General features: G+C 24.5%; 15 protein-coding genes across 15 annotated transcripts; 10 read left to right on the forward strand and 5 right to left on the reverse strand.

Moving 5' to 3' along the window:
- Window positions 1–3: 3 nt before the first annotated feature.
- T552_01864 (hypothetical protein) lies at window positions 4–1,952 on the reverse strand (the record flags this gene model as incomplete). Its single annotated transcript, XM_018370427.1, has 8 exons — window positions 4–439; window positions 492–643; window positions 686–807; window positions 852–1,155; window positions 1,197–1,325; window positions 1,369–1,654; window positions 1,698–1,888; window positions 1,932–1,952. 8 exons carry the CDS (start codon window positions 1,950–1,952, stop codon window positions 4–6), a joined length of 1,641 nt encoding a protein of 546 aa, XP_018225709.1.
- Window positions 1,953–1,996: 44 nt separating this feature from the next.
- Window positions 1,997–3,093, forward strand: T552_01865 (porphobilinogen deaminase; the record flags this gene model as incomplete). The annotated part of the gene is made up of 4 exons (XM_018370428.1): window positions 1,997–2,318; window positions 2,363–2,499; window positions 2,542–2,552; window positions 2,598–3,093. 4 exons carry the CDS (start codon window positions 1,997–1,999, stop codon window positions 3,091–3,093), a joined length of 966 nt encoding a protein of 321 aa, XP_018225710.1.
- A 91-nt stretch (window positions 3,094–3,184) lies between these two features.
- On the reverse strand, window positions 3,185–3,484 carry T552_01866 (hypothetical protein; the record flags this gene model as incomplete). The annotated part of the gene is made up of 3 exons (XM_018370429.1): window positions 3,185–3,294; window positions 3,342–3,395; window positions 3,445–3,484. 3 exons carry the CDS (start codon window positions 3,482–3,484, stop codon window positions 3,185–3,187), a joined length of 204 nt encoding a protein of 67 aa, XP_018225711.1.
- Window positions 3,485–3,539: 55 nt separating this feature from the next.
- Window positions 3,540–5,192, forward strand: T552_01867 (hypothetical protein). Its single transcript, XM_018370430.1, has 7 exons — window positions 3,540–3,776; window positions 3,819–3,853; window positions 3,904–4,091; window positions 4,145–4,324; window positions 4,368–4,495; window positions 4,538–4,896; window positions 4,945–5,192. Exons 1-7 carry the CDS (start codon window positions 3,586–3,588, stop codon window positions 5,145–5,147), a joined length of 1,284 nt encoding a protein of 427 aa, XP_018225712.1. The 5' UTR covers window positions 3,540–3,585; the 3' UTR covers window positions 5,148–5,192.
- A 68-nt stretch (window positions 5,193–5,260) lies between these two features.
- Window positions 5,261–5,770, reverse strand: T552_01868 (ribosomal protein S6). Its single transcript, XM_018370431.1, has 3 exons — window positions 5,677–5,770; window positions 5,385–5,635; window positions 5,261–5,337 (listed from the first exon to the last, which is right to left on the reverse strand). The coding sequence occupies exons 1-3, from the start codon at window positions 5,722–5,724 to the stop codon at window positions 5,307–5,309; spliced, it is 330 nt and encodes a 109-aa protein (XP_018225713.1). The 5' UTR covers window positions 5,725–5,770; the 3' UTR covers window positions 5,261–5,306.
- A 101-nt stretch (window positions 5,771–5,871) lies between these two features.
- Window positions 5,872–6,585, forward strand: T552_01869 (glycine cleavage system H protein). The gene is made up of 4 exons (XM_018370432.1): window positions 5,872–6,029; window positions 6,078–6,224; window positions 6,275–6,406; window positions 6,451–6,585. Exons 1-4 carry the CDS (start codon window positions 5,918–5,920, stop codon window positions 6,537–6,539), a joined length of 480 nt encoding a protein of 159 aa, XP_018225714.1. The 5' UTR covers window positions 5,872–5,917; the 3' UTR covers window positions 6,540–6,585.
- A 79-nt stretch (window positions 6,586–6,664) lies between these two features.
- T552_01870 (hypothetical protein) lies at window positions 6,665–9,261 on the reverse strand. Its single transcript, XM_018370433.1, has 4 exons — window positions 9,066–9,261; window positions 8,139–9,017; window positions 7,112–8,090; window positions 6,665–7,065 (listed from the first exon to the last, which is right to left on the reverse strand). Exons 1-4 carry the CDS (start codon window positions 9,213–9,215, stop codon window positions 6,701–6,703), a joined length of 2,373 nt encoding a protein of 790 aa, XP_018225715.1. The 5' UTR covers window positions 9,216–9,261; the 3' UTR covers window positions 6,665–6,700.
- Window positions 9,262–10,641: 1,380 nt separating this feature from the next.
- Window positions 10,642–12,336, forward strand: T552_01871 (hypothetical protein). Its single transcript, XM_018370434.1, has 9 exons — window positions 10,642–10,783; window positions 10,836–10,986; window positions 11,026–11,340; window positions 11,389–11,439; window positions 11,485–11,563; window positions 11,615–11,847; window positions 11,896–11,912; window positions 11,960–12,214; window positions 12,257–12,336. The coding sequence occupies exons 1-9, from the start codon at window positions 10,688–10,690 to the stop codon at window positions 12,290–12,292; spliced, it is 1,233 nt and encodes a 410-aa protein (XP_018225716.1). The 5' UTR covers window positions 10,642–10,687; the 3' UTR covers window positions 12,293–12,336.
- Window positions 12,337–12,555: 219 nt separating this feature from the next.
- T552_01872 (hypothetical protein) lies at window positions 12,556–13,078 on the forward strand. Its single transcript, XM_018370435.1, has one exon. The coding sequence runs from the start codon at window positions 12,601–12,603 to the stop codon at window positions 13,030–13,032; it is 432 nt and encodes a 143-aa protein (XP_018225717.1). The 5' UTR covers window positions 12,556–12,600; the 3' UTR covers window positions 13,033–13,078.
- Window positions 13,079–14,420: 1,342 nt separating this feature from the next.
- Window positions 14,421–15,871, forward strand: T552_01873 (hypothetical protein). The gene is made up of 7 exons (XM_018370436.1): window positions 14,421–14,491; window positions 14,538–14,720; window positions 14,764–14,868; window positions 14,911–14,982; window positions 15,027–15,116; window positions 15,157–15,249; window positions 15,292–15,871. Exons 1-7 carry the CDS (start codon window positions 14,465–14,467, stop codon window positions 15,823–15,825), a joined length of 1,104 nt encoding a protein of 367 aa, XP_018225718.1. The 5' UTR covers window positions 14,421–14,464; the 3' UTR covers window positions 15,826–15,871.
- Window positions 15,872–15,961: 90 nt separating this feature from the next.
- T552_01874 (hypothetical protein) lies at window positions 15,962–17,095 on the forward strand. Its single transcript, XM_018370437.1, has 4 exons — window positions 15,962–16,208; window positions 16,248–16,298; window positions 16,342–16,770; window positions 16,813–17,095. Exons 1-4 carry the CDS (start codon window positions 16,008–16,010, stop codon window positions 17,047–17,049), a joined length of 918 nt encoding a protein of 305 aa, XP_018225719.1. The 5' UTR covers window positions 15,962–16,007; the 3' UTR covers window positions 17,050–17,095.
- Window positions 17,096–17,188: 93 nt separating this feature from the next.
- On the reverse strand, window positions 17,189–17,861 carry T552_01875 (iron donor protein CyaY). The gene is made up of 2 exons (XM_018370438.1): window positions 17,493–17,861; window positions 17,189–17,447 (listed from the first exon to the last, which is right to left on the reverse strand). Exons 1-2 carry the CDS (start codon window positions 17,829–17,831, stop codon window positions 17,217–17,219), a joined length of 570 nt encoding a protein of 189 aa, XP_018225720.1. The 5' UTR covers window positions 17,832–17,861; the 3' UTR covers window positions 17,189–17,216.
- Window positions 17,862–17,942: 81 nt separating this feature from the next.
- T552_01876 (hypothetical protein) lies at window positions 17,943–18,502 on the forward strand. The gene is made up of 2 exons (XM_018370439.1): window positions 17,943–18,198; window positions 18,252–18,502. Exons 1-2 carry the CDS (start codon window positions 17,989–17,991, stop codon window positions 18,456–18,458), a joined length of 417 nt encoding a protein of 138 aa, XP_018225721.1. The 5' UTR covers window positions 17,943–17,988; the 3' UTR covers window positions 18,459–18,502.
- An 846-nt stretch (window positions 18,503–19,348) lies between these two features.
- T552_01877 (glycine dehydrogenase) lies at window positions 19,349–22,609 on the forward strand. Its single transcript, XM_018370440.1, has 5 exons — window positions 19,349–20,528; window positions 20,571–21,682; window positions 21,727–21,917; window positions 21,960–22,183; window positions 22,228–22,609. Exons 1-5 carry the CDS (start codon window positions 19,392–19,394, stop codon window positions 22,564–22,566), a joined length of 3,003 nt encoding a protein of 1,000 aa, XP_018225722.1. The 5' UTR covers window positions 19,349–19,391; the 3' UTR covers window positions 22,567–22,609.
- A 1,395-nt stretch (window positions 22,610–24,004) lies between these two features.
- T552_01878 (leucine-tRNA ligase) lies at window positions 24,005–27,717 on the forward strand. Its single transcript, XM_018370441.1, has 7 exons — window positions 24,005–24,110; window positions 24,161–24,504; window positions 24,549–26,567; window positions 26,614–26,726; window positions 26,769–26,961; window positions 27,009–27,266; window positions 27,315–27,717. The coding sequence occupies exons 2-7, from the start codon at window positions 24,373–24,375 to the stop codon at window positions 27,666–27,668; spliced, it is 3,069 nt and encodes a 1,022-aa protein (XP_018225723.1). The 5' UTR covers window positions 24,005–24,110; window positions 24,161–24,372; the 3' UTR covers window positions 27,669–27,717.
- The last annotated feature ends 51 nt before the right edge of the window (window positions 27,718–27,768 follow it).

Here is a 27,768-nt window from a genome sequence, read left to right on the forward strand (position 1 = left end):
GCATTACCAATTATCAAAATTTCCAAATCCTCTCCTTTTTTTTTTTTTTGGTTCAGATATTTCAGATTTATTATTTATTTCTATAATTTCTTCATCTATTTTATTCAATATGTTATTTTTCTTTAGATACTTTCCAATGGTTGAGCTTTTATGGATATCTTTATTTATGGTTAAAAATTTACCTGTCCAAGTTGTATCATCATTTTCTAAAGAATTTGTGTTTTCTTGTTTTTTTTCGTCCAAAAGTTGTATTTTTTTAAATTCTTCAAACGGATCAACAAAAACAATAATGTCTGTCATTATTATATCCGAAATAGGTTTATCAGAAGAATCCACTGGGCTGTTTTCCATTTTTTCTAAAGTTTCCATCCCTCCAACTACTTTACCAAAAATGGTATGCTTACGATCTAAATGTTTTGTTTCTTTATAAGTTATAAAACTAAATGTATTATTAATATGCAATAATAATAAATAATGTATATATAATATACAATTGTGATGAATTCGTATTTTTTCCTTTATTGGCCATACTAAGTATTCCTCTTTGATTATGACTTAATGGGCCTTGAATTTCATCATTAAAATCTTTTCCCCAAAATGATTTTCCACCTCTGCCAGTACCTGTAGGATCTCCTCCTTGAATCTTGTATTATTAGAATGAATAACATATAAGTAGAAATATAACCATAAAGTTTTTGATATTTCTATGAAATATTACATTTTTATAATCTCCTCGTTTTGCAAGCATAATAAAATTATAAACAGTTTTGGGTGCCCATTCTGCATTTAATTCTATGTTTATATTCCCTTTTTAAATTAAGTGAATATATTTGTATAAAAGAAAATTGTACCTAAATTTGTTTGAATTCTAGCATAACCTTTTGTTTTTATCCTTTTAGGTATTAACATATATTCTTCATCAGTATATAAAGCTCTTTCTAAAGAAGTAATTGGAGTAAGAGAGGTACTGGTAAAACTAGCTGCTGCAAGACCAGTAGTATATGGTGCTACATTATAAGAATGTTTTTTTTCTTGTTTAGAATATTTTGGATCGTTTTTTAGATCTTTAGTATCCAATAAGTCATTTCTTTTATTTTGTATATCAAAACTCATATTGGATCCATTATTAAATATAGATTTTGAATCAGTAATATTCTGTTATAGTTAATATGATCTCTTCAAAAATCATAGTATACTTTTTCTATAGAGTTTATATTAGATTCTAGTTCTTTGTTTGTACATGCTTGGATTTTTACGATAGAATCTTCATTTTTATTAAGGCCTTCTAATTTTGATATTTCATGTGTTTGAAAATTATGTGGATCCTAAAAGTTAATATTTCATTTGGGTTTATTTTTATTATGAAACCTGGATAGTAATTATATCATTTCTTGTAAATGGTTCATTGGTTAATAACTCTTTCATATTTTTAGCTTTAATGTTTAAATTGTTTACAGCATCCCATGAAAATACATTTCCAGATGTTTTTATTGCGACAATATGACTATGGTTATTAAATATCTTATATGTAATTGGACAACAATATTCTCCATCTTCATTTTTATGAAAGTTCAATTTCAGAAGGGATTTTGCTTCAAGTCTTTCTCCTGTTACTGGGTTTTTTTTATGTTTTTTTATATAAGGAATTATATGTCTTATAATATGTTAGTTATTTTATTTCAATAAATATATAGTACAATAGCTCAAAAATAAACGCTTCGTTTGCCTCATTTATATAGCAAACAGGATTTTCAAAAGGCTGTAGCGATAAATTACAGTATTGAAAAGATAATTTATAAAAAGGTTGATCTATTTTCCGTTTTGTAATTCCAGTAGATGTGCTATATTGTCCATCTATTCCTGACCATTCAGAATGTGTTACATATAGCTTTAGAATTAGTTTTAATTAAATAATTCCCTATTAGATTTACTTTATCCGTATTTTTTCCCATATTTTAATTGTATTTTAAAATTTTACGATTTACTGATTTATAAAATGAATCAAGATAAAAATAAATTATTTATTGGGAGTCGTAGGTCTCAGCTTGCTATTGCTCAGACAGATTATGTATTAAAAAGGTTAAGTTTGCTTAATAAAACGTATCAGTTTTCAATAGTTGCCGTTGATACCTCAGGAGATTTAGTACAATCGAAGCCTTTATATCAATTTGAAGAAAATACTGTTTGGACAAAAGAATTAGAAAAATTAATGATAGATGGGAAGTGTTCTATGGCAATCCATAGTTTGAAGGACATGCCTACGAAACTCTCTGATGGTTTTATGATTGGTGCTATATTAGAAAGATTAGATCCTACAGGTTATTATTAAAGCTATTAATTTCTTAATTATTTATTGGATTAGATGCCTTAGTTGTTAAAAAGGGATTACATTATAAATGTCTTGAGGATCTTCCTGAGAAGTCTATTGTTGGTACTAGTAGTATTCGTAGAATTGCTCAGCTTCGCAGGCATTTTCCAAAATTGCTTTTTGAAGATATAGTGGGATATTGTTTTAAACAAAACACTATTAATTGTTTCTAGAGAGGAAATATGTGTGTCTATTTTTTGTTTTATATAAATTTATAATTTTAATATAGTACTACTAGAATAAGGAAATTGGATGATCCTACATTACCATATATATGTCTTATTCTTGCTTCATCTGGGCTAATACGGCTTGGATTACAGGACCGAATTGCTAAAAGACTTGAATCATCTATATTAATGCATGCTGTTGGACAAGGTGCTATTGGAGTAGAAGTCAAATCTGATGATATTGTTACACAGGATTTGGTGAAACCACTGAATCATATGCCAACATTTTTGTGTTGTCTAGCTGAAAGGTCATTAATGTGTAGATTGCAAGGTGGATGTAGTGTTCCTATAGGAGTTGAAACTGAATTTAATGGAAATTTACTTAAAATAGAATCAATAATTGTGAGTCTAGATGGAATGCAATCAGTGACTTCTAATATGTCAATGGAAGTATTAAAGGAGGAGGACGCAATAAAGCTGGGAATTTTGTTAGCAAATGATTTAATAGAAAAAGGTGCATTAGAAATATTATCTAGTATTAAAGAATATAGTTTTTGAAGGAAACATGAATGAAGTTGCATATATTAAAAGTATAAAATGTATAAATAGCGATTTATTTTCTAGATTTATTTATTGAATTTATTTGTCTTTAGAATTTTTTTTTTTGTTTTATAGCTGTATATTGTTTTTCTTCAACTTGATATAGCCAATGTCCTACAATTGCTCCTGTTAATGCATATCCAAGATAACCTTTAATATCTATTCTAAATTGGTATTTCATTAGAGTAAAATTTATATTTAAAAACCTTTAAATTGTGGTCGTTTTTGGATTCCAAGTTGCAAAGACCTAATTGAAAGTCCTTTAGGTAATTTAATTTAGTTATAAAGTATGGAAGATATTTAGCATACCAAAAATTGTGAATCCTATTATGTTTGAAAATAATGACATCTAGGTAATGATTAAATTAGGGTTCGGTAATTTTGATGACTTCAAGTTTTAAAATAATCTAATTGTTTTCTTTTGAATAGTTTTTTTGTAAATAGAAAGATATGCAACAATCGGATTTTTTTCTTCATGGCCGACATGGTTTTGGTTGTGTTTTAAAAGGTAAAAATTCTGAGGCTAAGATGTGCGATGGAAATACTCAAAATAACTCATTAACTAAAGAAATAAAAAAACTAAAAATGGAAAAGGCCATTAAAAACTCTGGAAGAGGCGTTTGTGAAAGTTGTGAAAAAAGGTAATGTTTTTTTTATACTGATGATAATAATGGGGATATCAGTAAAAAACAATTAAAAAATTTTCAGTCAACTCATAGTATGTTATGTTTTAAATTGGTTTATATTTTTTTTCAAGTGTAATATTAGATAATGAAATTGTGTTTAATAAACAGGTTTTTTTATTTAAACATTTGGATGGTGATAGAAGAGTTAATACTCAAGGAACATCTAAGGATATTCATCCAGTGATTTTATCATTAGGTTTGCAATATTCTGAATTCAAAATATGTGGGTCAAATGCTAGATGCATTTTTATGCTAAATTCGTTTAAACAAGTTATTTCAATTCTTAAGTATATTTGTATATTAACTAAATAAATATAATTTAGGTAATTCAGGATTATCATACACCCAGTGGAACTACGTTACAGCGTCATTTACAATCATACATTAATCTTCATATTGCTCATCTTGTTCTTTCAAGACCACTTAGTGTTAGTATGAGAAATGCTATAAGATTTTTGAAGTTAGAAATATCGAATTCGAGTATAGATCTTGGAGAAGACGAGGTTTAGATATTTTGGATGTAAATATAAATTAATTGTGGAAAAGGCAAAAAATCTTCTTATAAAACGTATAGATCGTTTTATTAGAGATAGAATTACTGTTGCCGATCAGGTTATTGTAGCAGCTGGACAGGATAAAATTAATAATGGTGATGTAATTTTGACATATTCAAGGTAATGGTTTTCTTTTTATTGTATTTTTAGTCTTTTAAATAGGTCGTCTATTGTTGAGCAAGTACTTATAGAAGCATATGAACGTCATAAACTTTTTCGTGTAATTGTTGTAGATTCGCGTCCTGGCTTTGAAGGGAAAGAGTGTGTTCGTAGACTTTCTAGAGTTGGTTTAACTTTAACATATTTAACTATTTCTTCCCTTAGTTATATTATGCGAGAAGTTACAAAAGTATTTTTGGGTGCGCATGCAATGTTATCAAATGGTGCTCTATATTCTCGTGTTGGTACTTCTATTGTGGCTATGACTGCAAAAGATAATAATATACCTGTTATTGTATTTTGTGAATCTTATAAATTCACAGATAGAGTTCAGTTGGATTCATTTGTAAATAATGAATTAGGTATATATATTATTACTATGTTTTTTTGTTTATTAGTTTTTATCTTAGGACCGACTGATAATTTAGTTGATATTTCTTGTGGTAACTGTTTTAAATTAGGTCCTCTATCATCATGGTATGAACTTGCCAATCTAAAGCTTCTTAATTTAATGTATGATGTGACACCCGCAAAATTCATAAATGTATGTATTTCAGAAATGGGTATATTGCCTTCTACGTCAGTATCGATTTTAGTTCATGAATTTAAATAGTTGGAAAATAGCTAATAAATAAATTGTAAATAACTTTAATATTATATTAAAAACTTTATGCTAGTAATTATATTTTCAATATTTTATAGGATTATGTAGGATAGTTAATTTATGATGAGTTTACATATAACATCTAAAAAAAGAGCATTATTATGGTATTTAATTTGATTTTTCGGAAATTTCATGAAGTCTAAATATGTTAGTTTTTAGGAAAATAATTTATAAATTAATTTTTACTTGCTTCCTAGTTTAATAATAGAATAATGTATTACTCTTGGATCCAATCTTAATATTTTATTTATTTCGAGTTGAGCTTGTGGGTTTGAATCAAATAACATAGTCCAGTGACGTCCTTCATGATGTATTTGTTGGTGTTTTTTCTTTTTTTTTGGTAAAATTAAATTGCCCCAATCCTCGAACCCTCTAATTATTCCTCCTTTATTTATTATAGTGCTTCCTGATGTTTTGACAAGTTCACGTAAGCTTTTCTAGAGGATTTTAATAGTTTAAAATAAAGAGTAAGATATACTATTTTTAAATTTGCTTTTGTAATACATAATAGTTCATATAAAACCATTTTAATAAAAATTAAATTTTTGTTTCTAAAAAAAGTTTTTTAAAAGATACTTCCTTATTTATTTAAATTAAAAAATATTAGAAAAAACTTTTTATTGAAAGTATAATTTTAAACCATATGTTTTAAATTTATGAAAAAATATTTGAAGTTTTTTTGATTGTCGAATAAAATTTTTGTAAAAAAATCAGTGTAAATGTTTTTTTTTTCGAAAACATTGCCTTATACTTTAGCTTCTAAAGTTTTTATTCATTCAGTTTCTTTTCGACAATTCCGAAATTTCCATTTTTCAAGAGTATATTATGCTAGTATATTATTGTTCTTATAAATAAATTTAAAATTTAATTGATTTTTAGTAAAGAAATATACTAAGGAGCATGAATGGATTTCTCTTGATGATAATGGAATTGGAGTAGTTGGTATAACTGATTATGCTCAAAAGGCTTTAGGGGATGTCGTTTTTTTGGAATTGCCAGAACCAGGACTAATATTTTCCAAAGGAGGTAAAGCTAAAGTTTCAATATTATGAATTCAATATTTATTTCATTTTAAGATAGCATTGGTGTAGTTGAAAGTGTTAAGTCTGCAAGTGATATATATGCGCCTTTAAGTGGTAAAATAATTGAGTCAAATGATTCATTACTGAAAAATCCTGGTTTAATTAATAAGAATGCGGAGTCTGATGGTATGAATAATGTTATATTGATTTTTATATAATTTCGTTTATAGGTTGGATATGTAAAATAAAAATAAATGATACTGATGAATTTAACGTTCTTATGGATGTTGATGATTATAAAATGTATTGTAATGAATAAGCGTCTATATAGATGCTTGAGTTTTTAATGTAAAGTATATGCATATATATATATATATGACAATTTATAAGCTTTGAATAATTTATATCTTGATAAAATAAAAATTACGAATTTTATTTTTAAGTGTTATTTTTATGTATATTTATATAGAAAAATAATATTCAATGCTTATTATTATTATTATTATTATTTGATATATAGTTATCTATGTCAATACTATTAAGTTCTTTACATTTTTGTTCAGCTTGTAAGCTAAGTTTAGTAAAAAAATCATTGGCATGTTTTGAAATTTTGCAGTTTTTTAAAATTTCTTCTTTTCTAGAATAGTGTTTTTTTATAGTTTTTTGAAATAAAAGATGTAGATCCTTTTGAGGATATTTTAAAACTTTTTGACATTCTGATATAATTCTTAATGAGTTTTGATTAATGAAATCAGAATTTTCTAGTTTCTGTTTAATTTTTTTTGCTATTTTTTTAGGAATTGCTTTTGGTATATTGAAAATAGCGTAACCGCAAGTACTAATTACTTAAATTTATTAGTGAACTTTATTTACAAATTTAATTTAAGATACCTGCTAAAGAAATAAAAGGGATAATTAATTTTTTTAGATTTTTTGTTCCAATGATATTAAATGCATTAAATATTGTAGTAATGATATTATGATATCCTGCGATTTTTCCTCCTAAGATAGAGCAAGCACCTATAATTGTTATAAAAGTGTGTTTTTTTTGGTTGAAATCTATAAAATCAAACAAGTCGATATCAACATAAACAGAATTTTTGATGATATTTTTGTGTTTAGAAAACATATATTGTGGTTGAAAAATTTTTTTAAAAGGTTTTATATGTATCATTCTTAAGTTGTTAATTTCATTAATGCCTTTGCTTGTGTTTATCCTTGCAAAAGTTTCTGTATCATTCAAACATAATTCAATATAATTTAACATATTTCTTTTGGTATTTATAGCATAACTATACGCTTTAAAAAATCCCTGATAGTTACACGGTTCAATATATTCCATTTTCATAATTGCTGTTGATAAATGTTCATAAGAATATCTCGATGTTAATAAACAAACATTCTCAATTATTTTTTTGACTTCGTTAAGTATTTTTTTTTTTTCTTCTATTATTTGCTTGCAAATAGGTGTTATTAGCTTAAGTTCCTCTTTTAGATTTTGTATTTGAAAAATTGCTTCATATTTGTTTGTTTCACACAATATTTTGATATCGGTTAATAAGTTTAATAGATAGGTCTTTCCTGGTGAAAGTTTTGATTTTATTCTTTTTTCCAAAATAAATATTTTTAAGTCTTTTTCAAGTTTTTCGAAATCATTGTTATTGAATATTTTATCATTTTCAGTGACAGAAGCTGAGTTTACAAAATGTACTAGTTCTGATGCGTTATAATATGTTTGAGGAGAAAGATTAAAAATCTGTTTTAGAATTACGTCTTTACATCGTTCTTTATCTTTAACATTGTCAAATTTATTAACAACGATAAAAAGTAATGCTTTTTCATTTGATGCATTTAAAATGAATTCTTTTGCCTTTTAAACCAATTAGCTTTAGATATTAAAAATAAATAAAATAATTACTGATAGTGTAAAATGGTTTTCTGCATTTACGACAAAAATAATAATATCTATTTCTTCCTGTTTAGAAAATACTGCTGTTGTTATCATTGAGTTAAAATTGAGACCAGGACTATCAATTAATGTTATATCTAGAGTATCATTTCTTAGAATATTTTGATTGTTTGAGTTAACATTATTAATATATATTTTTATATAGGACCATGTCTTTGAATCAATAACAATTTTATTAAGATCATGAATTCTTAAAATTGCATATGTATTTGAATTTTCTTTATCATAAATCATTCCATGTGGAATTGCATGTACTTCTTCTTTTCCAGAATTTTTATATGAATCAATGATTTCGCAGAAAATCTCAGTACAAGGTTGTTGATCTTCAGGAAGAATTTTTTGTTTTAAAAGTGCATTACAAAAAGTTGATTTTCCTGAATTCAAATCTCCTGTGATAAGTATTTTAGATGATTTGTTTTCTATTCTTTCCATAAGTGTTTCTATATGCTTAATATTTTCAATTATTTTTTTGTTTAATAATAAAGCGATAGTAGATTTTTCAAGTTGGGATAATTCTACTGAAGTTATTTCTCCAAGTTTTAATTGGAGTTTCAAAATATTGAGTTTACTGAGAAATGGTTTAAAATTGTGTTTTTTTTGTTCTATATTTTCTATAATTATATTAGAATTATTGCTTGTATTTTTAAATGACAATGAATTGGTAAGATGAATGTGTTTAGAATCGATTTTTTTTAGAGATAAATTTATTTTTTTTTCAGTTTCATTTCCTTTACTGTTTTTCCGATTAGTCTCATAGAATTTATCATTTTTGTTTGATAATGGATAATGTATTACCCATTCTTTTTTATTGTTAAATTTGATAAGATCCTATTCTTTTATTAGATAACAATGTTCTCTCAATCTCGTCATCCTTACACTTAATAATTTTTTTGTTCTTTCTGCATATTGTAATAATTGTAATTTGCTATTGTTATACAATAATTGTTGATAATGTTCTTGAAAATAGTCTGGAGACTTTAAGAATAATTCTGATAAAATATTAGAAGAATAAATTTTTAGATCCATCTTTTGAATTTTTTTTTTGAGTTTTTAATTATTTTGAGTATTTTTATATGTTTAATGTTAGAAAGTTTAATAGTTTTATTTAGAATTCTGGGTAATATTTTAATATAATAAATAATTTAGTAAATGAATCTTTATGGCATTAATTTAGTATTTATAATATTAGACGATTTGTTTTATTTTTTTTGCTTTTCTCATATAATGCTTGCTTATTGATCGTGTAACGTGATTTTTAGAGTTTACTAAAATTATCATATTTGAAATATTATATATTATTGTGAATATGGATACTATATCATTTAAAGTACTTGATTTTCATATAGATATTTAATTATTTTTCTTTTTTTTGGATGGTAGTAAAAATCTTTCATGTAACTTGATATTATGTATATTTATAGGTTAATGTTTTCGTTATAATTTAGTTTTCATAAATTTTAATTAAAATAACTTGTATATTTATGAATTATTATGCTGTAAATTTTATTTTGACATTTTTGTTTTAAAGCTGAGTTTATCTTAATATGAAATTGCAAATTATCATTTTCATTTTTTTTAGGGATAATGATAAAAAATAATCATAAATTATTTTAAAAAATATTTGTAAATTATGATATATAATTGAATAAAAAATTATAAAATATTTATATGTATATTTTTTTATTTAATATATGCTAGGCTATATATTATTATTTATTATGATTATTTTTTCTTTTTTTAGTAGTTGTAGAAATAAATTTTAGATTTTTGCATGATGAACTGAGGTCATTATTTATAGTCGTAGATAATACGAATTTTGCCTTCTTAAAATTATAAAGTAAGCGTGTATCTTCTAATTCTAATATGTCTAAAATATAGTTTTCTAATTTAATAAGTAAACTAAATGTATGTCTTGACGTAAGTATCTTAAAGTGCTTGCAAACTGACATGAGTATTTTTTTGCTATAAGATCTAATAAATCATTTTTTTTTTAGGGCATCATATAAAGTATCTCCTGAAATTTTGTTGATAAAATATAATTTAGTGAATTGCCATATAATTTTGCATTTTGGATTGTTTAAAATGTAAAATAAATATGTTTTTATTTTAATTTTATGAAAAAAAAGTACTGTATAACTGTCTCGGTTGTTAGATTAAGCAAAAATTATAAAATGTTTTTGCTCGATTTAAGTTTATTTGGAAAAATATTTAACATCCTTAGTTATAATTTAATGTAGACATATATATATAAAAACTACCCTTTTGTATGACAAAACACGTTTACATATATGTTTATATTGCGTTTTAGTTTATTTTAAATTTAACTTATCTAATTTTAATTTAAATGTGCTATTTTTAATTTATTTTTGGAGGGTTCGTAAATTTTGAAAAAAAGCTTAAATATATATTTACGGTAATTTTTTTATGATTTTATTGATTTTTTTTAAAAAATGGATATATGATATATTGCATTTAGTTCACTGAATTAGAATGTGAATATGTTACTATATAAGGATTATAAAGAACCATTTTCTGATTGTAATGATTATTTTGATGATAATGAACTTAGTTCTTCTCCTTCAATTTCAGATGAAGTATGCATTTCTAATCTTTTTTTTGAAAAAATATATTTATTATATTCTTAAGGATATTGATTTTAATTTTGTTTATGCATTGCATACCTTTGTTGCTACAGTAGAAGGACAAGCGAATGTTATTAAAGGAGATACACTTATTCTTTTAGATGATTCTAATAGTTATTGGTGGTTAGTGCGTCTTGCAAAAGATCAAACTGTTGGTAAGAATTTTATAACATTGATTATTTTTGATTATATAGGATATCTTCCTGCTGAGCATATTGAAACTCCTTTGGAGAGACTTGCAAGATTAAATAAATATCGTAATGCTGAAATATCTTCTGTAACAGCTGAGGAACCCAGAAGCGATTCAATTTCTTATAATAATGCACATGTGTGTAACAAAGACAATAAACTGGTTGTATTTTCTGTACCAACTTACATTGAATATGTAGAGGGTGAATGGGATGATAATAGTAAATGTGCAGATGATGATTTTGAAATATCTGAAGAGTGTGAGATACATGATTATATAAATGATGATAGTGATAATTATGATGATGACATGTGTACAGGTAATATGTATTATTATTTTGAATTTAATTGATAGGATTTGATTAAAGATTTCAATACAAGAGATACAAATAAGATACAGAGAAAATGTTATGAAATGGGTAATAATATTTATTTTATAATATTAAAATTTATAGAATATTTAGTTTTATACAATAACTCTCAAAACCTACCTATTGCACCTGACTCCAATGATATAATAGGAAATAGTTATCATAAAGAATGGTTTCTTCTATAATATATATATATATTCTTAATTTATTGATTTTATACTAGTAATGATATATCTGATAGAGTGTGTATAAATAAATGTAAAAAAAAGTCTAAGGGAAAATCTGGTGGAATGTCTCAGAGAAATGATAAAAAAGATGAAATATGTAAATCTCTACGCAAGAGTTATGATAGTTTAGAAAATTTAAGATTGGAAAATAATTCTCAGGTACATGATGCTTTAAAAAATGACGATATAAAATGTAATGTGACATCTCTTTCTTATGATATAGATAAAGGTATTTCATTTGCATTAGATTCTTGTATTGATATGATAACCGAGATAGGAATTTATGAAATTTATGTATTTAACTGATTTCTTTTTTTATTACTAACTGGTGCTATATCAAGGACAATAATAGTGATCACTTTCATCTCTTAAATGATATTAGATACGATACTGTATTAGGTGCTAGTGAGGTTTATAATAAGAATATATATTTATCTAAAGGTGCTCTTCGTGAATACTTTGATCAGAGAAAAGATTTGGAATTGTATTTTTTTGTTAATTCTATGTTTTCTTTTGACAAAAATGAAAATATTATTTATCCAGAAATTCATGAACTTTATGTCAATATACAGTTTGAGTTGGAAAAAATATCACAGGTATATGATTATGTTTTTAGAATTGTTGTTAAATATTAGAAGCAACTAGATACGATGCTTATAAAATTTAAATGCTAATTAGTTATAAAACTTAATATAAGCGATAATAAATATTAATTTATTTAATTGATAATCTTAGATCATATGTATTCTATTTTACGTTAAATATATGTTTATTTTTATATATTTTTATTTTTTTTTTAGAATTTGTTTTCGTTTATATTTTATTTTTGTAATATTTTTATATCAAGAGCTTAAAATATCGATTAATAATGTTTATATATATATGATTTTCAAATAATAAAACATCATTTGAATTTTTATGTTTTAGTATAGCCTGGATTAATATATATCTTTGGATTGTTTAAAATCAAACTTTAGGAAATATGGTTACTTTAAATAAGTTTGGTCAAAGTTTATTTAAGAGGGCTGATAGTATTTTTTGTTGTTGTGGAAAGTGTTATCCTGCGTCTATTGTTTCGCCTATTTGTACAATAAGAATAGAAAGAACAGAATATTTATTAGATGAACCAGCGTCTTCAAGTTTGGATTTAAGAGGAATTAATGACATGACATATTTTGAAATAATGGAACCTATTAAGCGTATGGAAAAGTTATGCCGTTCTGGAAAAAAATGGTTGAAAACTTTTAATGGCAAAAAGAAAGGTTTTGATAACTTTTTTCGATTTCAAGATTACGTTACTGATAATGGGTTGAAATTGGAAAATAGGCCAAAATCGTCAATAAGTTTTATTAAAATACCAGTATCTGTCCTTCGCTGTAGACGTTCTTGGCCTAATCATAAAAAAACGATTTAATTTTTTTGACTTTTGTATTAATACATTTGTTTTAATTAATGTTATGCATTTTAAAAACTGCTTGTTTAATATGTTTTTTTTTTTTTTTTTGATAATAAACTTTTAGATTAATTGAATATTTCAATGTCAGTAAAAAATATGAAATAATATATATTTATTTATTATTATATATTATTCATCATATTGTGATGTATTATGTAATATATTCATGATCATTATATGAAAAAATAATAATAATGAAATAAAACATTTGAAGTTTTATATATATATAATGTTTTCGAATTTATGATTTTTAAATATTTAATTAAAAATTAATGTTTAAAATTATATAGTATAAAAATATATATTATCCATAATAATATTATTTAAAATATTATTTAAGAATATGTTATTTTAAAATTATAGTAGATATTTTATTTAAATTGTAGATTGGATATATATTTTATTTAAAATGTTTATTATTTTTTAAATAATTATTAATTTATAAAAAGTAACTAAATAACTATATAATTTAAATTATTTATTATATACAATTTAATTATTTTTTTAAACGTAATATGATTCAATTAAACTATTGTAATTATCATATTTTTTTAAAAATATAATGAAAGTATAGAGACTAATAGGAATGAAGATTAAATAATATATAGTTTTTTTACTATTTTTATTATATTATTAAATAATACAATTATTTTTGATTCAATAGTAATCTAAGATATTTAGAATATGAAAGATCGACGTATTTATATTAGTTTCATATAAAATACAAATTAATAAATATATTAAAATAACATTTTATAAGACAGTTATATGCAATTATACTAAAAAAGTCAAATAATTAATCAATTAATTAAATTAATATATTGTTTATTTTAAAAACATTTTTAACATGTTGATCATCATTTTTATATCATGATTTTGATTTATTATTTAACTGATAAAATTACAAAATTAAATTGAAATAATAATTAATACATTCATTCTAAAAACGTAATGACAATTGTTTAATTTATTACGTTTTAAAGAAAAAAACATTAGATTTTAATATAATAATATTTTTAATATTAAAATCAAAATAGTAAAAATTACATCAAAATACATGGTAATATATTTCACATAATGTATTAATATACAAATTTATAATGAAATTATATAAAATTTCATATAAAACAAAAAATATTTTTTATAAATTACTAGATAAAGTTAATCAAAATTAACATTATATGTTTATTATTTTTTATATAATATTTTTACCATTTTATTTTTTAAACTAAAACATGAAGTAATTTCTTATTATACGATCTAACAAAAATAATATTTTTTTCGTATTAAATATTAATATAAAAAAATAATAACCAATCTTAAATCTGTCAGATATAATTTATATACATCGCGTAAAATAGTCCTACAAAATCAACTAAATTAAAAAATAATGACAGAAAAAGTGATTGAAGATCTAGTATGCTCGTTAAAGAAGACTAACATTTTCCTAATTAAAACTACAGAATAGATATATATTGATTGCAAAACAAAGACATGAATATGAACTATTAAAATGTTCTACTACAAAAATCCATATGCAAGAAGAAAATAGACGTGCTCGTTTGGAAATACACGTTCTAACTAATGAAAAAAAAGAAATGCACCAATCAGAATTAATTTATAGACAAACTATTAAAGAGTTAACGGTAATACACGTTTTTATTTGACAAATTAATTCAATATAAAAAGGATGATTTACAAAAATTACAAGATCAATATATTATAATAGAACAAAAAAACGATGAATTAAACTCGAAAATTATAAAATATGAAGAAAAGCTATCACATCTTGAAGTATAATTGCATTGATTATTATTTGGATCTAATTGAACTAAGAAAAATACACTAAAAAACAACTCAAATGTTTCACAAGACAATGTTCTACTTCAAAAAATAGAATTTCTAGAAGTATAATTATACACATTATATATTTTTTATCTTACACTGCATAGAAGGAATTAATAAATGAAAAAAGTAAACAAAACGTACAAAATGATTTAACAAGAAATTTAGAATCAAATCATTCCTTCAAAACACCAGAAGTATTGTAATGTACTAAATGTTTAATACTAATTTTTTTAGCTCAATTTAAAAAATTCAGAAAAAATAAACAGTATAATCAAAACCATCAACAAAGATGCCAAGTCAAATATGTCAACTATTAAGAATACTAAGGTATAAGAATCGTATTATAATGGGAAAATACTAACAAATTAGTTAAAATCAATCAAATATTTAAAAATGAAAAAATCAAATAAGGCCAAAATTAAAAAAAATATATACATAGACAATTATACTTTCAATAATCAATCGGAATCATCAAAAAAAAAAGATAGAACCGTATCAGATATTTTTCAGGGGAAAAATAATACACAAGTTTATAATCATATAAAATCACCAGTTGTGCCAATAAAGCTAAAAAAAGACAAATTAAATCCAGAATCAGCAATGTCTACATTTTCTATAACACCATTTCTAGACCGTACAAATATAAATACTAAAAACCTATTATTTTCACCTTTAGAACCCAATAATTTGGAAACAAGAATAATTTTAACAGAAGATAAATTAAAAACAAAAAAACAAAACATTTCTAATAAAAAAAGGAAATTAGGTGCAATTGGAAAAACATTATTTGATGAAACACCTAAAGGATTAATTAATTCGGTCTTTTTGCAAAACGTTAGCCCTTTAAAGCACGGCAAAAAAATAACAATTCAGCCCTTTGCTACTAGTACAGCAAAACAATAAATGATTAGGTAATTGATAGTTTTATACGGTTTCACTTCATTTGTTTCATTTTTTTTTCACATCTATATTATTTGTATTTAATATTTTCATTAGTATATTAGTGTCTAACTATATTAAATGATAAAATTTACGCATTTTGAAAAGTTTTTACCTATTAACAAAAAAATATATAAAACATTTTGATGACTATTTTGAGTTCAAAGACATGCAAATTTAAAATATATAAACTCATTTTCATTCATACCCAAAAGTTTCATTCTTCCAATCAACTTAATTCAAACTCATCATCAAAAAGATGGATTCAAAGACAAAAAAATGACTATTTTACACGTGAAGCACGTGTATTGCAATATAAATCAAGAGCAGCATTCAAATTATTAGAAGTTTAACCCATCATTTTATTATTATTATTTAACATTTAGATAAATGAAAAATATAAGATTTTTAAACCAGGGAATACAGTAATTGATCTAGTAATAGACAAACATAATTAACATATAATTTAACATTTTTTAGGGGTTTTCTCCAGGATCATGGTCCCAGGTTGCAGTTGAAAAAGTTGGATCTAAAGGTCGTGTTCTAGGATTAGATATCATACCTTCACAACCACCAGTTGGTGTATCTTCTATGCAAGGAAACTTTCTTTCAAAAGCAACCCAAAGAGCCATTATAAAGTATCTTTCCGATCCAAATCGTGGTCGTCAAAGTGCTATTTCTTCACTTAGTTTTGAAAATGGGGAGAAATTATCATATATAGATTTAGAAAGACGACTAGAACATAACAATACTAAATCTCATAGCAGTAAAGTAGCGGATGTTATTTTAAGTGATATGTTAGCACCTTTGCCACAAATTGATGGCTTTTATAAACGAAGTCTGAGTGACCCTTATCATAGGTTAGCAAATATTTCTGGAATCAGTGTAAAAGATCATGGAGCAAGCATGGTAATCATATAAAAAATAGCTAATTTTGGTAATATATTTAAGGATCTTTGTGATTCAGCATTATTATTTTGTATAGATGCATTACACGTTGGAGGAAATTTTATATGTAAATTTTATTCAGGCATAGAAGACAAAATATTATTGAAAAAGATGCAAAAAGTATTTCAGGAAGTTAAAAGAGAAAAGCCATGTGCATCTTATAGTGAATCTCGAGAATCATACTTTATTGGACTAAAAATGCGTGCATCGATTAATAAAAAAGACATTGAAAATATGTAAGTTTATTATAACTCTTATTCATATTACTATTAGATTATTATAATTTTAGTCATTTTTTTTCATATTTTTTAATTATATTTTTTCTTTAAAAAAGCATTGAAATAATCAAAATTTTATACATTTTTTTACAAAATAAAAAGATTTATAATATATATATTCAACTAGATTTACAGCTTTAAATCACCAATAATTTCCTTTAGCTCATTTTTAAGCGAATCCTCAAGAATGCCATTATCGCGTAAATATATCCATTTTCCATCATTTTCATCATTTGTTGGTATCCAGTCATATCTTTTTGGCCCAGATATTGGAGACGAAACCCATATTTGTTTATTAAATGACTGTTTATTCAAAACATAAGTTCCATAATTCCCAAGATCAAGTGTAAGAACGTCTTGCTATTATATATTAGATAATAATAATAATATATATAGAAAAACTACCGAATATTCAACTTCTATTGTCTTTTCAGGATAATCTTGCTGCATCTGTTCTAATGCATATAAAATCTTTTTTATAGTATTATCAGCTAATTGGTGATATTTCTCAATTGTGAGATTTGATGAATATTTTCTAGAAAATACAAATAGAATTCTATTAACGAGTTTATGACTAAATTTTTTCAAAAGAACTAGATTTTGCAAATTATATTTTAAATAATTGAATTTTGTCAAATGTAATTTTTGAAAAGTAATATTGCGTATAAATCTATATTGAATCTGACAATTTCTTTTCAAAAAACATACTTTACTAATAGAAAATAATATATTATAATTTTTCATATTTTTAAAAATTCGTCAATTAAGTTTCAAAAGTGCAATCGACCATAAAAAAATATAAAATATTTAACTCTGTTAAAATTAACATAAACAAAAATAGACATTAAGAACAATATTTTTTAGACTAATTTTAAAAAGTAATCGGTTTGTATAATTTAAGATGGACAAAAAAAAAATATATCCGATTGCTTTAATCACATCACTAGAGAAAAACAAGAATGCAAAAACATCACTTAAAGATTATATACATATGATTATGAATATTCTTGGAGGGAATGAATTGATTTTATTGGAAATACAAGGAACCATTGAACGCGATGATACTAACAATGCCGACAGGCATATTGGTAAAATATACTATGATTCAATAGTGAAGTTCCAAAAACAGTAATTATCATATATGCTATTAACATGAAAGAACAGAAGGAGTGTATTTATTTAAAAATTGGATATCATCATCTTGAAGGAAAAATTGAAACTCTTTTACAACCTTTTGCAGTCCTGCGCCGTCGAAGTAAAAAAAGTGTCCAATCTAACGATAATGAATCTTATCATGATGAAATGATTGATGTCTTAGAAATAATTCGGAAAAGAGTAGTATTCAACCTTTTGCCTCAGCCCATTATATAAATTTTTATTATATAATTATATTTTATATAACTATTTTAAAGGGTTATTTATAAAAATATCAATACGTTAAAATTATTTAAAAAATTAACATATTATTAATGTTTTTTATATTTTTTCTGAACAATTTATATTTTTTACAATTTTCAATAAGTTATAAAATTATAGATTTAAACTTAATTTACATATATTAACATGTTGATAAAATTCTACATTTTTTCTGCTATTTTTTATATAATTTCTATTTATAACTATATAATATTTTAATGAAGTTTTAAAATATATTCAATATTTTTTTTTAGAAAAACAATATTTTTTAAGATTGAACATTTATATAAAAAAATTATATGTTAATTCTTAAATATTTAAACTAAGTGCACAATATACCAATATATTCAAAATATTTTATAACTGCTAAACCATAATTTAAATATGTAAAAACAAGAAATACAGTAATTATAACATTATCATAATAACGTTAAAGTGTCTATTAAGTTAATACAAATGAAAAAATATAATAAAAATAGAATTACCATATTTTCAAATTGAAATATTATCAAACATAATCATACAAATATTTCAATAATACTACAAAAAAGCATTATACATTTTATAGTATTAAAAAAAATAAACATATTTACAGAATATCAAAAATAAATTTAACAGAAAGACTATTAAAATAATATTAATAAAAATAATATATTATTTCTAGATATATTTCCAAATATTTTTTTTATTTATGCTAATATGTTGATTATTGCATATTTTTTTTGAATTCTATTAACACATTTATTGATATATTTTTATCGTAGAAATTAAAAAAATCATAGATTATAAATTTTATTAAATTTAATTTCCAATATTTTTATGTAAAAACTTTTTTATTAATATTTAAAATATTTTATAATACAATTCAATCAATTTTTGTTTAAAAAAATGCAAACTTTATATAAAACAGGACTTATAAAAAGAAAAATAATAAACAAAATATTTCATGGAAAATCATACATAAAAATTAGCAAATCCTGGACACATAGTAGCATATATCAAGCATTAGACTCTTTAGAACGACGACATTTGGGTGTCAATGGTTTCAAAGAAGAAAACTGCATCCTTAAACAAATTAAATTAAACGATCTTAATACATTCATCAAAAAAACTATTCCTAGTAATATCTTAATAAATGAAAAAGAAATTGAAGATGCTTTGGGTAAAGGATTTAGTGAAAGCGAATTAATTTCTCATTTACGTAAACTTGCATCAAAAAATCGTCTTATAAAAAGTCTAATTGGAATGGGTTATGTTGGAACAAATGTTCCCGCTGTTATTCAGCGTAATATTCTTGAGAATCCAGCATGGTATACTAGCTATACTCCTTATCAACCAGAAATATCTCAAGGTCGATTAGAGTGTTTAATTAATTATCAAACCATGATTTCAGATCTTACAGAACTTCCCATATCTAATGCATCATTACTTGACGAAGGTACAGCGGCTGCAGAAGCTATGGCAATGGCATTTTCAATACTAAAACAAAAACGGAAAACTTTTTATGTAGATATAAATGCACATCCACAAACAATAGAAGTTCTCAAATTACGATCCTCTGGCTTTGGTATCAACATTGTTATAGGAAAACCTACAAAAGAAGAAATAGAACCATTGAAAAATGATATTTTTGGAATATTATTACAATATCCGGACACATTTGGAGGAATTCATGATTACACTTGTTTTTCTCAATATGTTCATTCTTTTAATGCTCATATTATATGTGCAGTTGACTTACTCTCTTTAACATTATTGCAGTCTCCAAGTCAATGGGGAGCAGATATTATTGTTGGGTCTTCTCAAAGATTTGGAATACCAATGGGATTTGGCGGGCCTCATGCAGCATTTATTGCATGCAATGATATGTATAAACGTAAAATTCCTGGACGTATAGTTGGAATTAGTAAAGATCGTCGCGGAAAACTTGCCTATCGTCTTGCTTTACAAACACGTGAACAACACATTCGACGAGAAAAAGCTACTAGTAATATTTGTACATCACAAGTTTTACTTGCTATTATGGTATTATCGCTATTTAGATATTATATATATTTATTTTTTTAGGCATCTTTATATGCAATTTATCATGGTCCTATTGGACTCCAAAATACAGCAAAAAGAATTTTAAGTTTAACGAAAATACTTGGCGAGTTTATTAAAAAACAAGGACATTCTCTGTATAGTGAAATATATTTCGATACATTAACTATTAAATTAAAAAACTGTAACGCTGATCAACTTTTAAAAAAAGCGTTATCAAAAAATTATAATTTACGTTATATTGATGAAGAAACTATTGGTATAACTTTAGATGAAACAGTAACCGAGGATGATATGAAACATCTTTTTGATATTTTCACTATATCTGGCTATAAATTAGAAACACCTATATCTATTGCAAAAAAATTAAATATATCAATTGAATCACCTGCTGTATTACCAGAAAAATTTCAACGAAAAAAAGAGTTTTTACAACATAAAGTTTTCAACTCATATCATACCGAAACAGAAATACTTCGATATATATATCATCTCCAATCTAAAGATTTATCTTTAACGTGTTCTATGATACCTCTTGGAAGTTGTACTATGAAATTAAACGCAACTACAGAAATGTTAAGTGTTACATGGCCAGAATTCAATTCTCTTCATCCATTTGTTCCAAGAGATCAAGTAGAAGGCTATCACATACTTATTAAAGAGCTGGAAGATGATTTATTAACAATTACTGGATTTAACGGATGTACATTTCAACCGAATTCTGGAGCTAGTGGTGAATATACAGGACTTCAAATTATTTCAAAATATCATAAAGAAAATAATCAAAGTCATCGTAATATATGCCTTATTCCAATATCTGCTCATGGCACAAATCCTGCTTCTGCCATTATGGCTGGAATGAAAGTCGTTCCTGTAAAATGTGATTCTAATGGAAATATAGATTTAGATGATCTTAAAATGAAAGCAGAACTACATAAAGATAATCTATCAGTTTTTATGGTTACATATCCAAGTACTTATGGTGTTTTTGAGCCTTATATTGTAGAGGCATTAAAGATTATTCATGATTTTGGTGGACAAGTCTATCTTGATGGTGCAAATATGAATGCACAAATTGGACTTTGTAGTCCGGCAAAAATCGGTGTCGATATTTGTCATTTGAATTTGCATAAAACGTAATGCTACTAAAACCAGATTTAAATTTGAATAACTGATATAGATTTTGTATACCTCATGGAGGTGGGGGACCTGGAATTGGTGTATGCGCAATGAAAGATCATTTATTAGATTACATCCCTGGCCATCCAATAGTTAAAACAGGAGGAAAAAAGGCTATTCCTCCAGTTTCTTCTGCTCCTTGGGGCTCTGCTAGCATTTTACCTATTTCATGGGCTTATATTAAAATGCTAGGTATTAGCTTTATATGGAAAATATTTTTTTAACTATAAATAGGAGGAAAAGGCCTTATTCGTGCATCAAAGATTGCACTTTTAAACGCAAATTATATGGCATCTAAACTATCTAAACATTATAAAATATTATATACTAATTCACAAGGAATGTGTGCCCATGAATTTATTCTAGATGTCCGTGAATTTAAAGAATTAGGAATTGGAGCTATAGATATCGCTAAACGTTTACAAGATTATTCATTCCATGCTCCAACAGTGTCCTGGGTAATTAAAAGCATTTTTTATAAATTGATACTAATTTTTGATAGCCTATAGCAAATACTTTAATGATAGAGCCTACAGAATCTGAAAGTATAGAAGAAATGGATAGATTTTGTGATGCATTAGTCTCTATTAGACAAGAAATAAAGGATATTGAGGAAGGAAAGCAGCCTAAAGGAAATAATTTACTTTCTAATGCTCCACATCCATTAGATGATTTTATTTTCGAGGAATGGAATAAACCCTATACTAAAGAACAAGCAGCTTATCCTTTGGAATATCTTAAAGAGCGAAAATTCTGGCCCTCCACTGCTAGAATAGATGATACTTGGGGGGATTTAAACTTTTTTTGTAGTTGTGAGCCACCTGAAGGATTTTTTAAATAATCAAGTTAGTATTTTTTTTGAAATATATTTTTATTGTATATACTATTTTCTAAAAAAATGATTTATTATACAATTATATACATTTCAATAGAACTTAAAAAATTATAACCATTTATTAAATTATTTTTTTATAAAATTGCCTATACAAGAATATTCATTTTAAAAAAAATCTAAAATCTAAAATTATCAAATATTAAAAACCAATACTTTTAAAATAACAATATTTTTCAATGTTTAAGCAGAAATCAATATTATATTAATAAATTATATATTTATTATCTTTTTTATAAAAATCATTAATATTTTGTAATTTACATTAACTTTACAATTTATCATAAAAATATTTTTTTTATTTTTCTTAAATCACAATTTCATTTTTTTTAAAAAATATTTAATACTATTCATCAATTACTAATAAATTTGATAAATTTTCAAATAATTAAAAATAAATATATTATTTCCAAACTAGAATTTAATATGCTATCATAAACATTCAATTTTTATAAAAAAATCAATCAAATTATTAAATGTTTAATATTGATATTTATTCAAAAATTAAAATACCATTAAAACATATAATAATAAAAAATAATATTAAAAAAACTGAAACATTAATTTTTATAAAAAATATAAACTTTTCAAAAGATTCAAAATTATTAAAATCTAAAAAATGATTAAACTAAAAATAATTTATTAATAAATTGCTATCAAATCAAATTATATATTTTTCCTTCTAAAAACATTATATATTTATATATCTTCTATTATCATCATTAAATCAACAAATAACATAATAAATATCACTAGTTAATATATTCCTATTTTTCATTAGCAAAAAAGAATTTGAGAATAAACTAAATTTATAAGAATCAGATAAATAAAATAATGCAATATAATATCTTCAATACTTTTTAAGTATTCAGAACAGGTCTGTATATAATATCATCATATATATATATATATAAATATATGATAAAAAAACTACATACCAATTAGCATTCTTACGGCTTTTATTGCTAACTATTAAAAAATTCTTTAAAACTTAATATCATATTTGCATAATTGGATCTATACCATAAAAAATATCATATTCATAGCTTATGAAATCCTTATGATATTTAAATATGTTGGAAATTTTTAAAATTTCTTTTAAGAACAAATATCAAAACAAATATACATTGGCTTACGAAATTGTTCAAATGCATTTTCTTAAGATATAAATTTATAAAATATTTTAAACCCCGTAACAATCAAATTATTTAATATTTTTATAAATTTAAACAAAATCTATATTTAAATAGTTAATTAAAAAAATAGATAATAAATCCAAAATATAAATAAATCCAAAATATTATTAAATTATTAAATAGAGCTTTAAATATAAAATATTTTATAGCATAAAAATATTTTTAAAAAATAAGAAAATAAACATAAAATAATTTAATAAAAATACATAATTAAAATTATATAAGAAAATTATGATAAAAAACAAAGAAATTGATGATTCATTAAATAAATTAGTCTCAACACTTCAACTTCAAAACGTAAAGCTATAGCTTTAAACAATTTTAGAAATTAACATTAATATATTTAGACATTTAAAAGAGATTTTTTAATTAATAATGAAAAACGCTTTCAAAATAAGTGGAAAAGAGAAAAAGTTTTTGAGGTAGATGCACCTTCTATTGAAAATGAGCCGATCCATGATATAAATATTTTACATGAAAAGTATCCCAAATTCTTTGGAACTATGTAAGGATTTTTTCTTAATTTTTTCCTTTTGAAAAATCCAGGGCTTATCCATATATGAATGGGTCATTACACTTAGGACACGCTTTTACTATGACAAAAGTTGATTTTGCTGTTGGATTTGAGCGTATGAGAGGAAAAAGATCTCTTTTTCCTCTAGGAATGCATTGCACAGGAATGCCTATAAAAGTATTTAAAAAATTTAAAGCTATTATATTATTAAATAAATCTAGGCATGTGCTGATAAGCTTCAAAGGGAAATTGAACTATTTGGGAAAGATTTTTCAGGATACATAGAAAAAGACGAAAAGTGTATAGATTCAGTTTCTAATGAAAAAGATTTAACTAAATTTCACTCAAAAAAAGGAAAAGTATCAATAAAAAAACATAACTTAGAACATCAATTTCAAATTATGCGGCTTTTAGGTATACCTAATGAAGAAATATACAAATTTGCAGATGCAGAATACTGGTTAAAATATTTTCCAGATTTATGTAAACAAGATGCTGAAAATTTCGGTGCTCGTATTGATTGGAGAAGATCCTTTATTACTACCGATACTAATCCATATTATGATAGTTTTATACGTTGGCAGATGAATTGCCTAAAAAAATTAGAAAAAATCAAATTTGGGGAGAGATATACTATTTTTAGTGCAAAAGATAATCAACCTTGTATGGATCATGATAGACAACAAGGGGAAGGAATTTGCCCTCAAGAATATACATGTATAAAGTTAGAAGTTATTTCATGGTCTGAAGAAGCGAAATCTATACTCGTTAATTTTAATTTTTCTGGAAAATCTATATATATGGTTGCAGCAACATTAAGACCAGAAACAATATATGGACAAACATGTTGTTTTGTTAACCCTAATATTTCCTACGGAATATTTAAATCAAATAATCCTAATGAATACTTTATTTGTACTTCAAGATCAGCAAAAAATATGGCTTTTCAAAAATTATCACCAGGAAAAGGAATTATTGACAAAATTGTAGATTTAAAAGGTTCATCAATGATTGGTACAAAGGTTAAAGCACCTTTAAGTATATATACAGAAGTGTATGTTTTACCTATGGAAAGTATACTTATAAATAAAGGAACATCTATTGTTATATCTGTTCCTTCGAACTCACCAGATGATTATGCAACCGTTTTAGATTTAACAAAAAAAGCATCATATTATGGAATTAAAAAAGAATGGGTATGTTATGATCCAATACCTATAATCCATACACCAATGTATGGGGATTTAGCAGCTCCTAAATTATGTAAAGAAATGAAAATCCAAAGTCCAAAAGATTCTAAACAGTTAACAGAAGCAAAAGAATTAATATACAAACACGATTATTATTACGGAACCATGCTTATAGGTAAATATAAAGGAGAAAAAGTTGAGGAAGCTAAACCAAAAATTCTTTCTGATTTAATTGCTAAAGGAATTGCCTTCATATATAGTGAACCTGAAGGACTTGTTATTAGTAGAAGTGGTGATCAATGTATTGTAGCTTTATGTGATCAATGGTATATAGACTATGGAGAAGAAAGTTGGAAACAAGAGGCAAAGAAATGCCTGTCTAGGATGGAAACATATGGTGATGAAACTAGACATGCGTTTGAAGGAACTCTTGAATGGCTAAATCAATGGGCATGTTCAAGATCTTATGGTTTAGGCTCACGTCTTCCCTGGGATCCTCAATATCTTGTAGAAAGTTTAACAGATTCTACTATTTATATGTCTTATTATACTATTGCTCATCTTCTTCACGAAGATATCATGGGATTAAAAAAAGGCCCAGCTAATATAGAAGCACAGGACATGACAGATGATGTATGGAATTATATCTTTTGTTATGGCCCTAAACCAGACACAAAAATACCGATTTATATACTTGATAAATTGAGACGAGAATTCGAATATTTTTATCCTTTAGATCTCAGGGTTTCCGGAAAAGATTTAATCCCTAATCATTTAACTTTTTGGATATATGTTCATACAGCAATATTCCGTGAAAATATATGGCCTAAGTCTGTTAGAGGAAATGGTCATTTACTATTAAATGGAGAAAAGATGTCTAAATCAACGGGAAATTTTTTAACGTTAAAAGAAGCAATAGAAAAATTTGGAGCAGATGCTACTAGATTAGCTATGGCAGATGCAGGTGATAGCCTTAATGATGCAAATTTCGAAGAGACAACAGCTAACTCAGCAATATTACGTTTGTATACATTAGGATTATGGTGTAAAGTGATTATCAATGTATTTTTTGTATCTCATCCTTACTAAATATTAGGACCAAATTGAAAAATTAGATAATTTCAGAAACGGGGAAATGAATTTCCATGATTATGCTTTTGAAAATGAAATGAATGAACTAATTCAACTAACATATAACCACTATGCAAGGTAAGAAAACTATTTATAAATACCATTTATTAACTTTAAAAGCACATCATATAAATTAGCATTAAAAGTTGGCTTTTATGATTTTCAAGCTGCTAGAGATTGGTATCGAGAAGTTACTCTTGATCATGGAACACATAGAAACTTAATAAAAAGATGGATCGAGGTTCAAGTTTTGCTAGTATTACCATTCATTCCACATTTTAGTGATTTTATATGGTCAGACATTTTGAAAAATGTAATATCACATTATATAGTAAATTCTTTTTTCTAATTATTTTTAAGAATTCGTGTATCCATGATGTTTATTTTCCAGTAATTTCAAAACCTATTAATAATTCTATATCTTATAGTTTGTCATATCTTCGATCTCTTGTCAAAGTAATTAGGGAAGAAGAAAACCAGCAACTAAAAAAACAGAAAAAAGGCAGAAATATTTTATTTGATCCTAAAAAGCCAAAAAAAATAACAATCTATGTTTCTACTGATTTTTCAAAATTGCAACAAAAATATATTGATCTTCTTCAAGAATGTTATGATGAAGTATTTATATTTTATTACATAATTATTCTTTCCCTTAATATATATTAGGAAAAAAAAAAGTTTAACGAAACTTTGTCTAAAATATCAAAAATGGAAGAAATGAAAGAAATTACACCATTTATTCAACAAATAAAATTATTAATATTAAATAAAAAAAAAACTGATGAAAAAATATTTAAAAAAGAAATGTTATTCAATGAATTAGATGTATTATCTAGCAGTATTTCTTTTCTGAAGCAAAGCATAGGAATAACTATAATTGAAATCATTAAAATAACATATAACGATGAAGACATTATGTCAGCAGAATCAATCCTAAATGGTAATAAAATTAACATAATCCCGGACAATGCAAAAAATTCTATGCCTGGTCATCCTGTTTTTCTTTTTGAAAATATTTAAAAAATCAAAATAATACAGTTATTAAAGCATTGTATAAGTAAAATAAAATATCAATATGCAAATAGAGTAGCCCTGATAGAATAAATCAATGTATGATATA

Source organism: Pneumocystis carinii (genome assembly GCF_001477545.1).
Source record: "Pneumocystis carinii B80 chromosome Unknown supercont1.8, whole genome shotgun sequence".
NCBI classification, from domain to species: Eukaryota; Fungi; Ascomycota; class Pneumocystomycetes; order Pneumocystales; family Pneumocystaceae; genus Pneumocystis; species Pneumocystis carinii.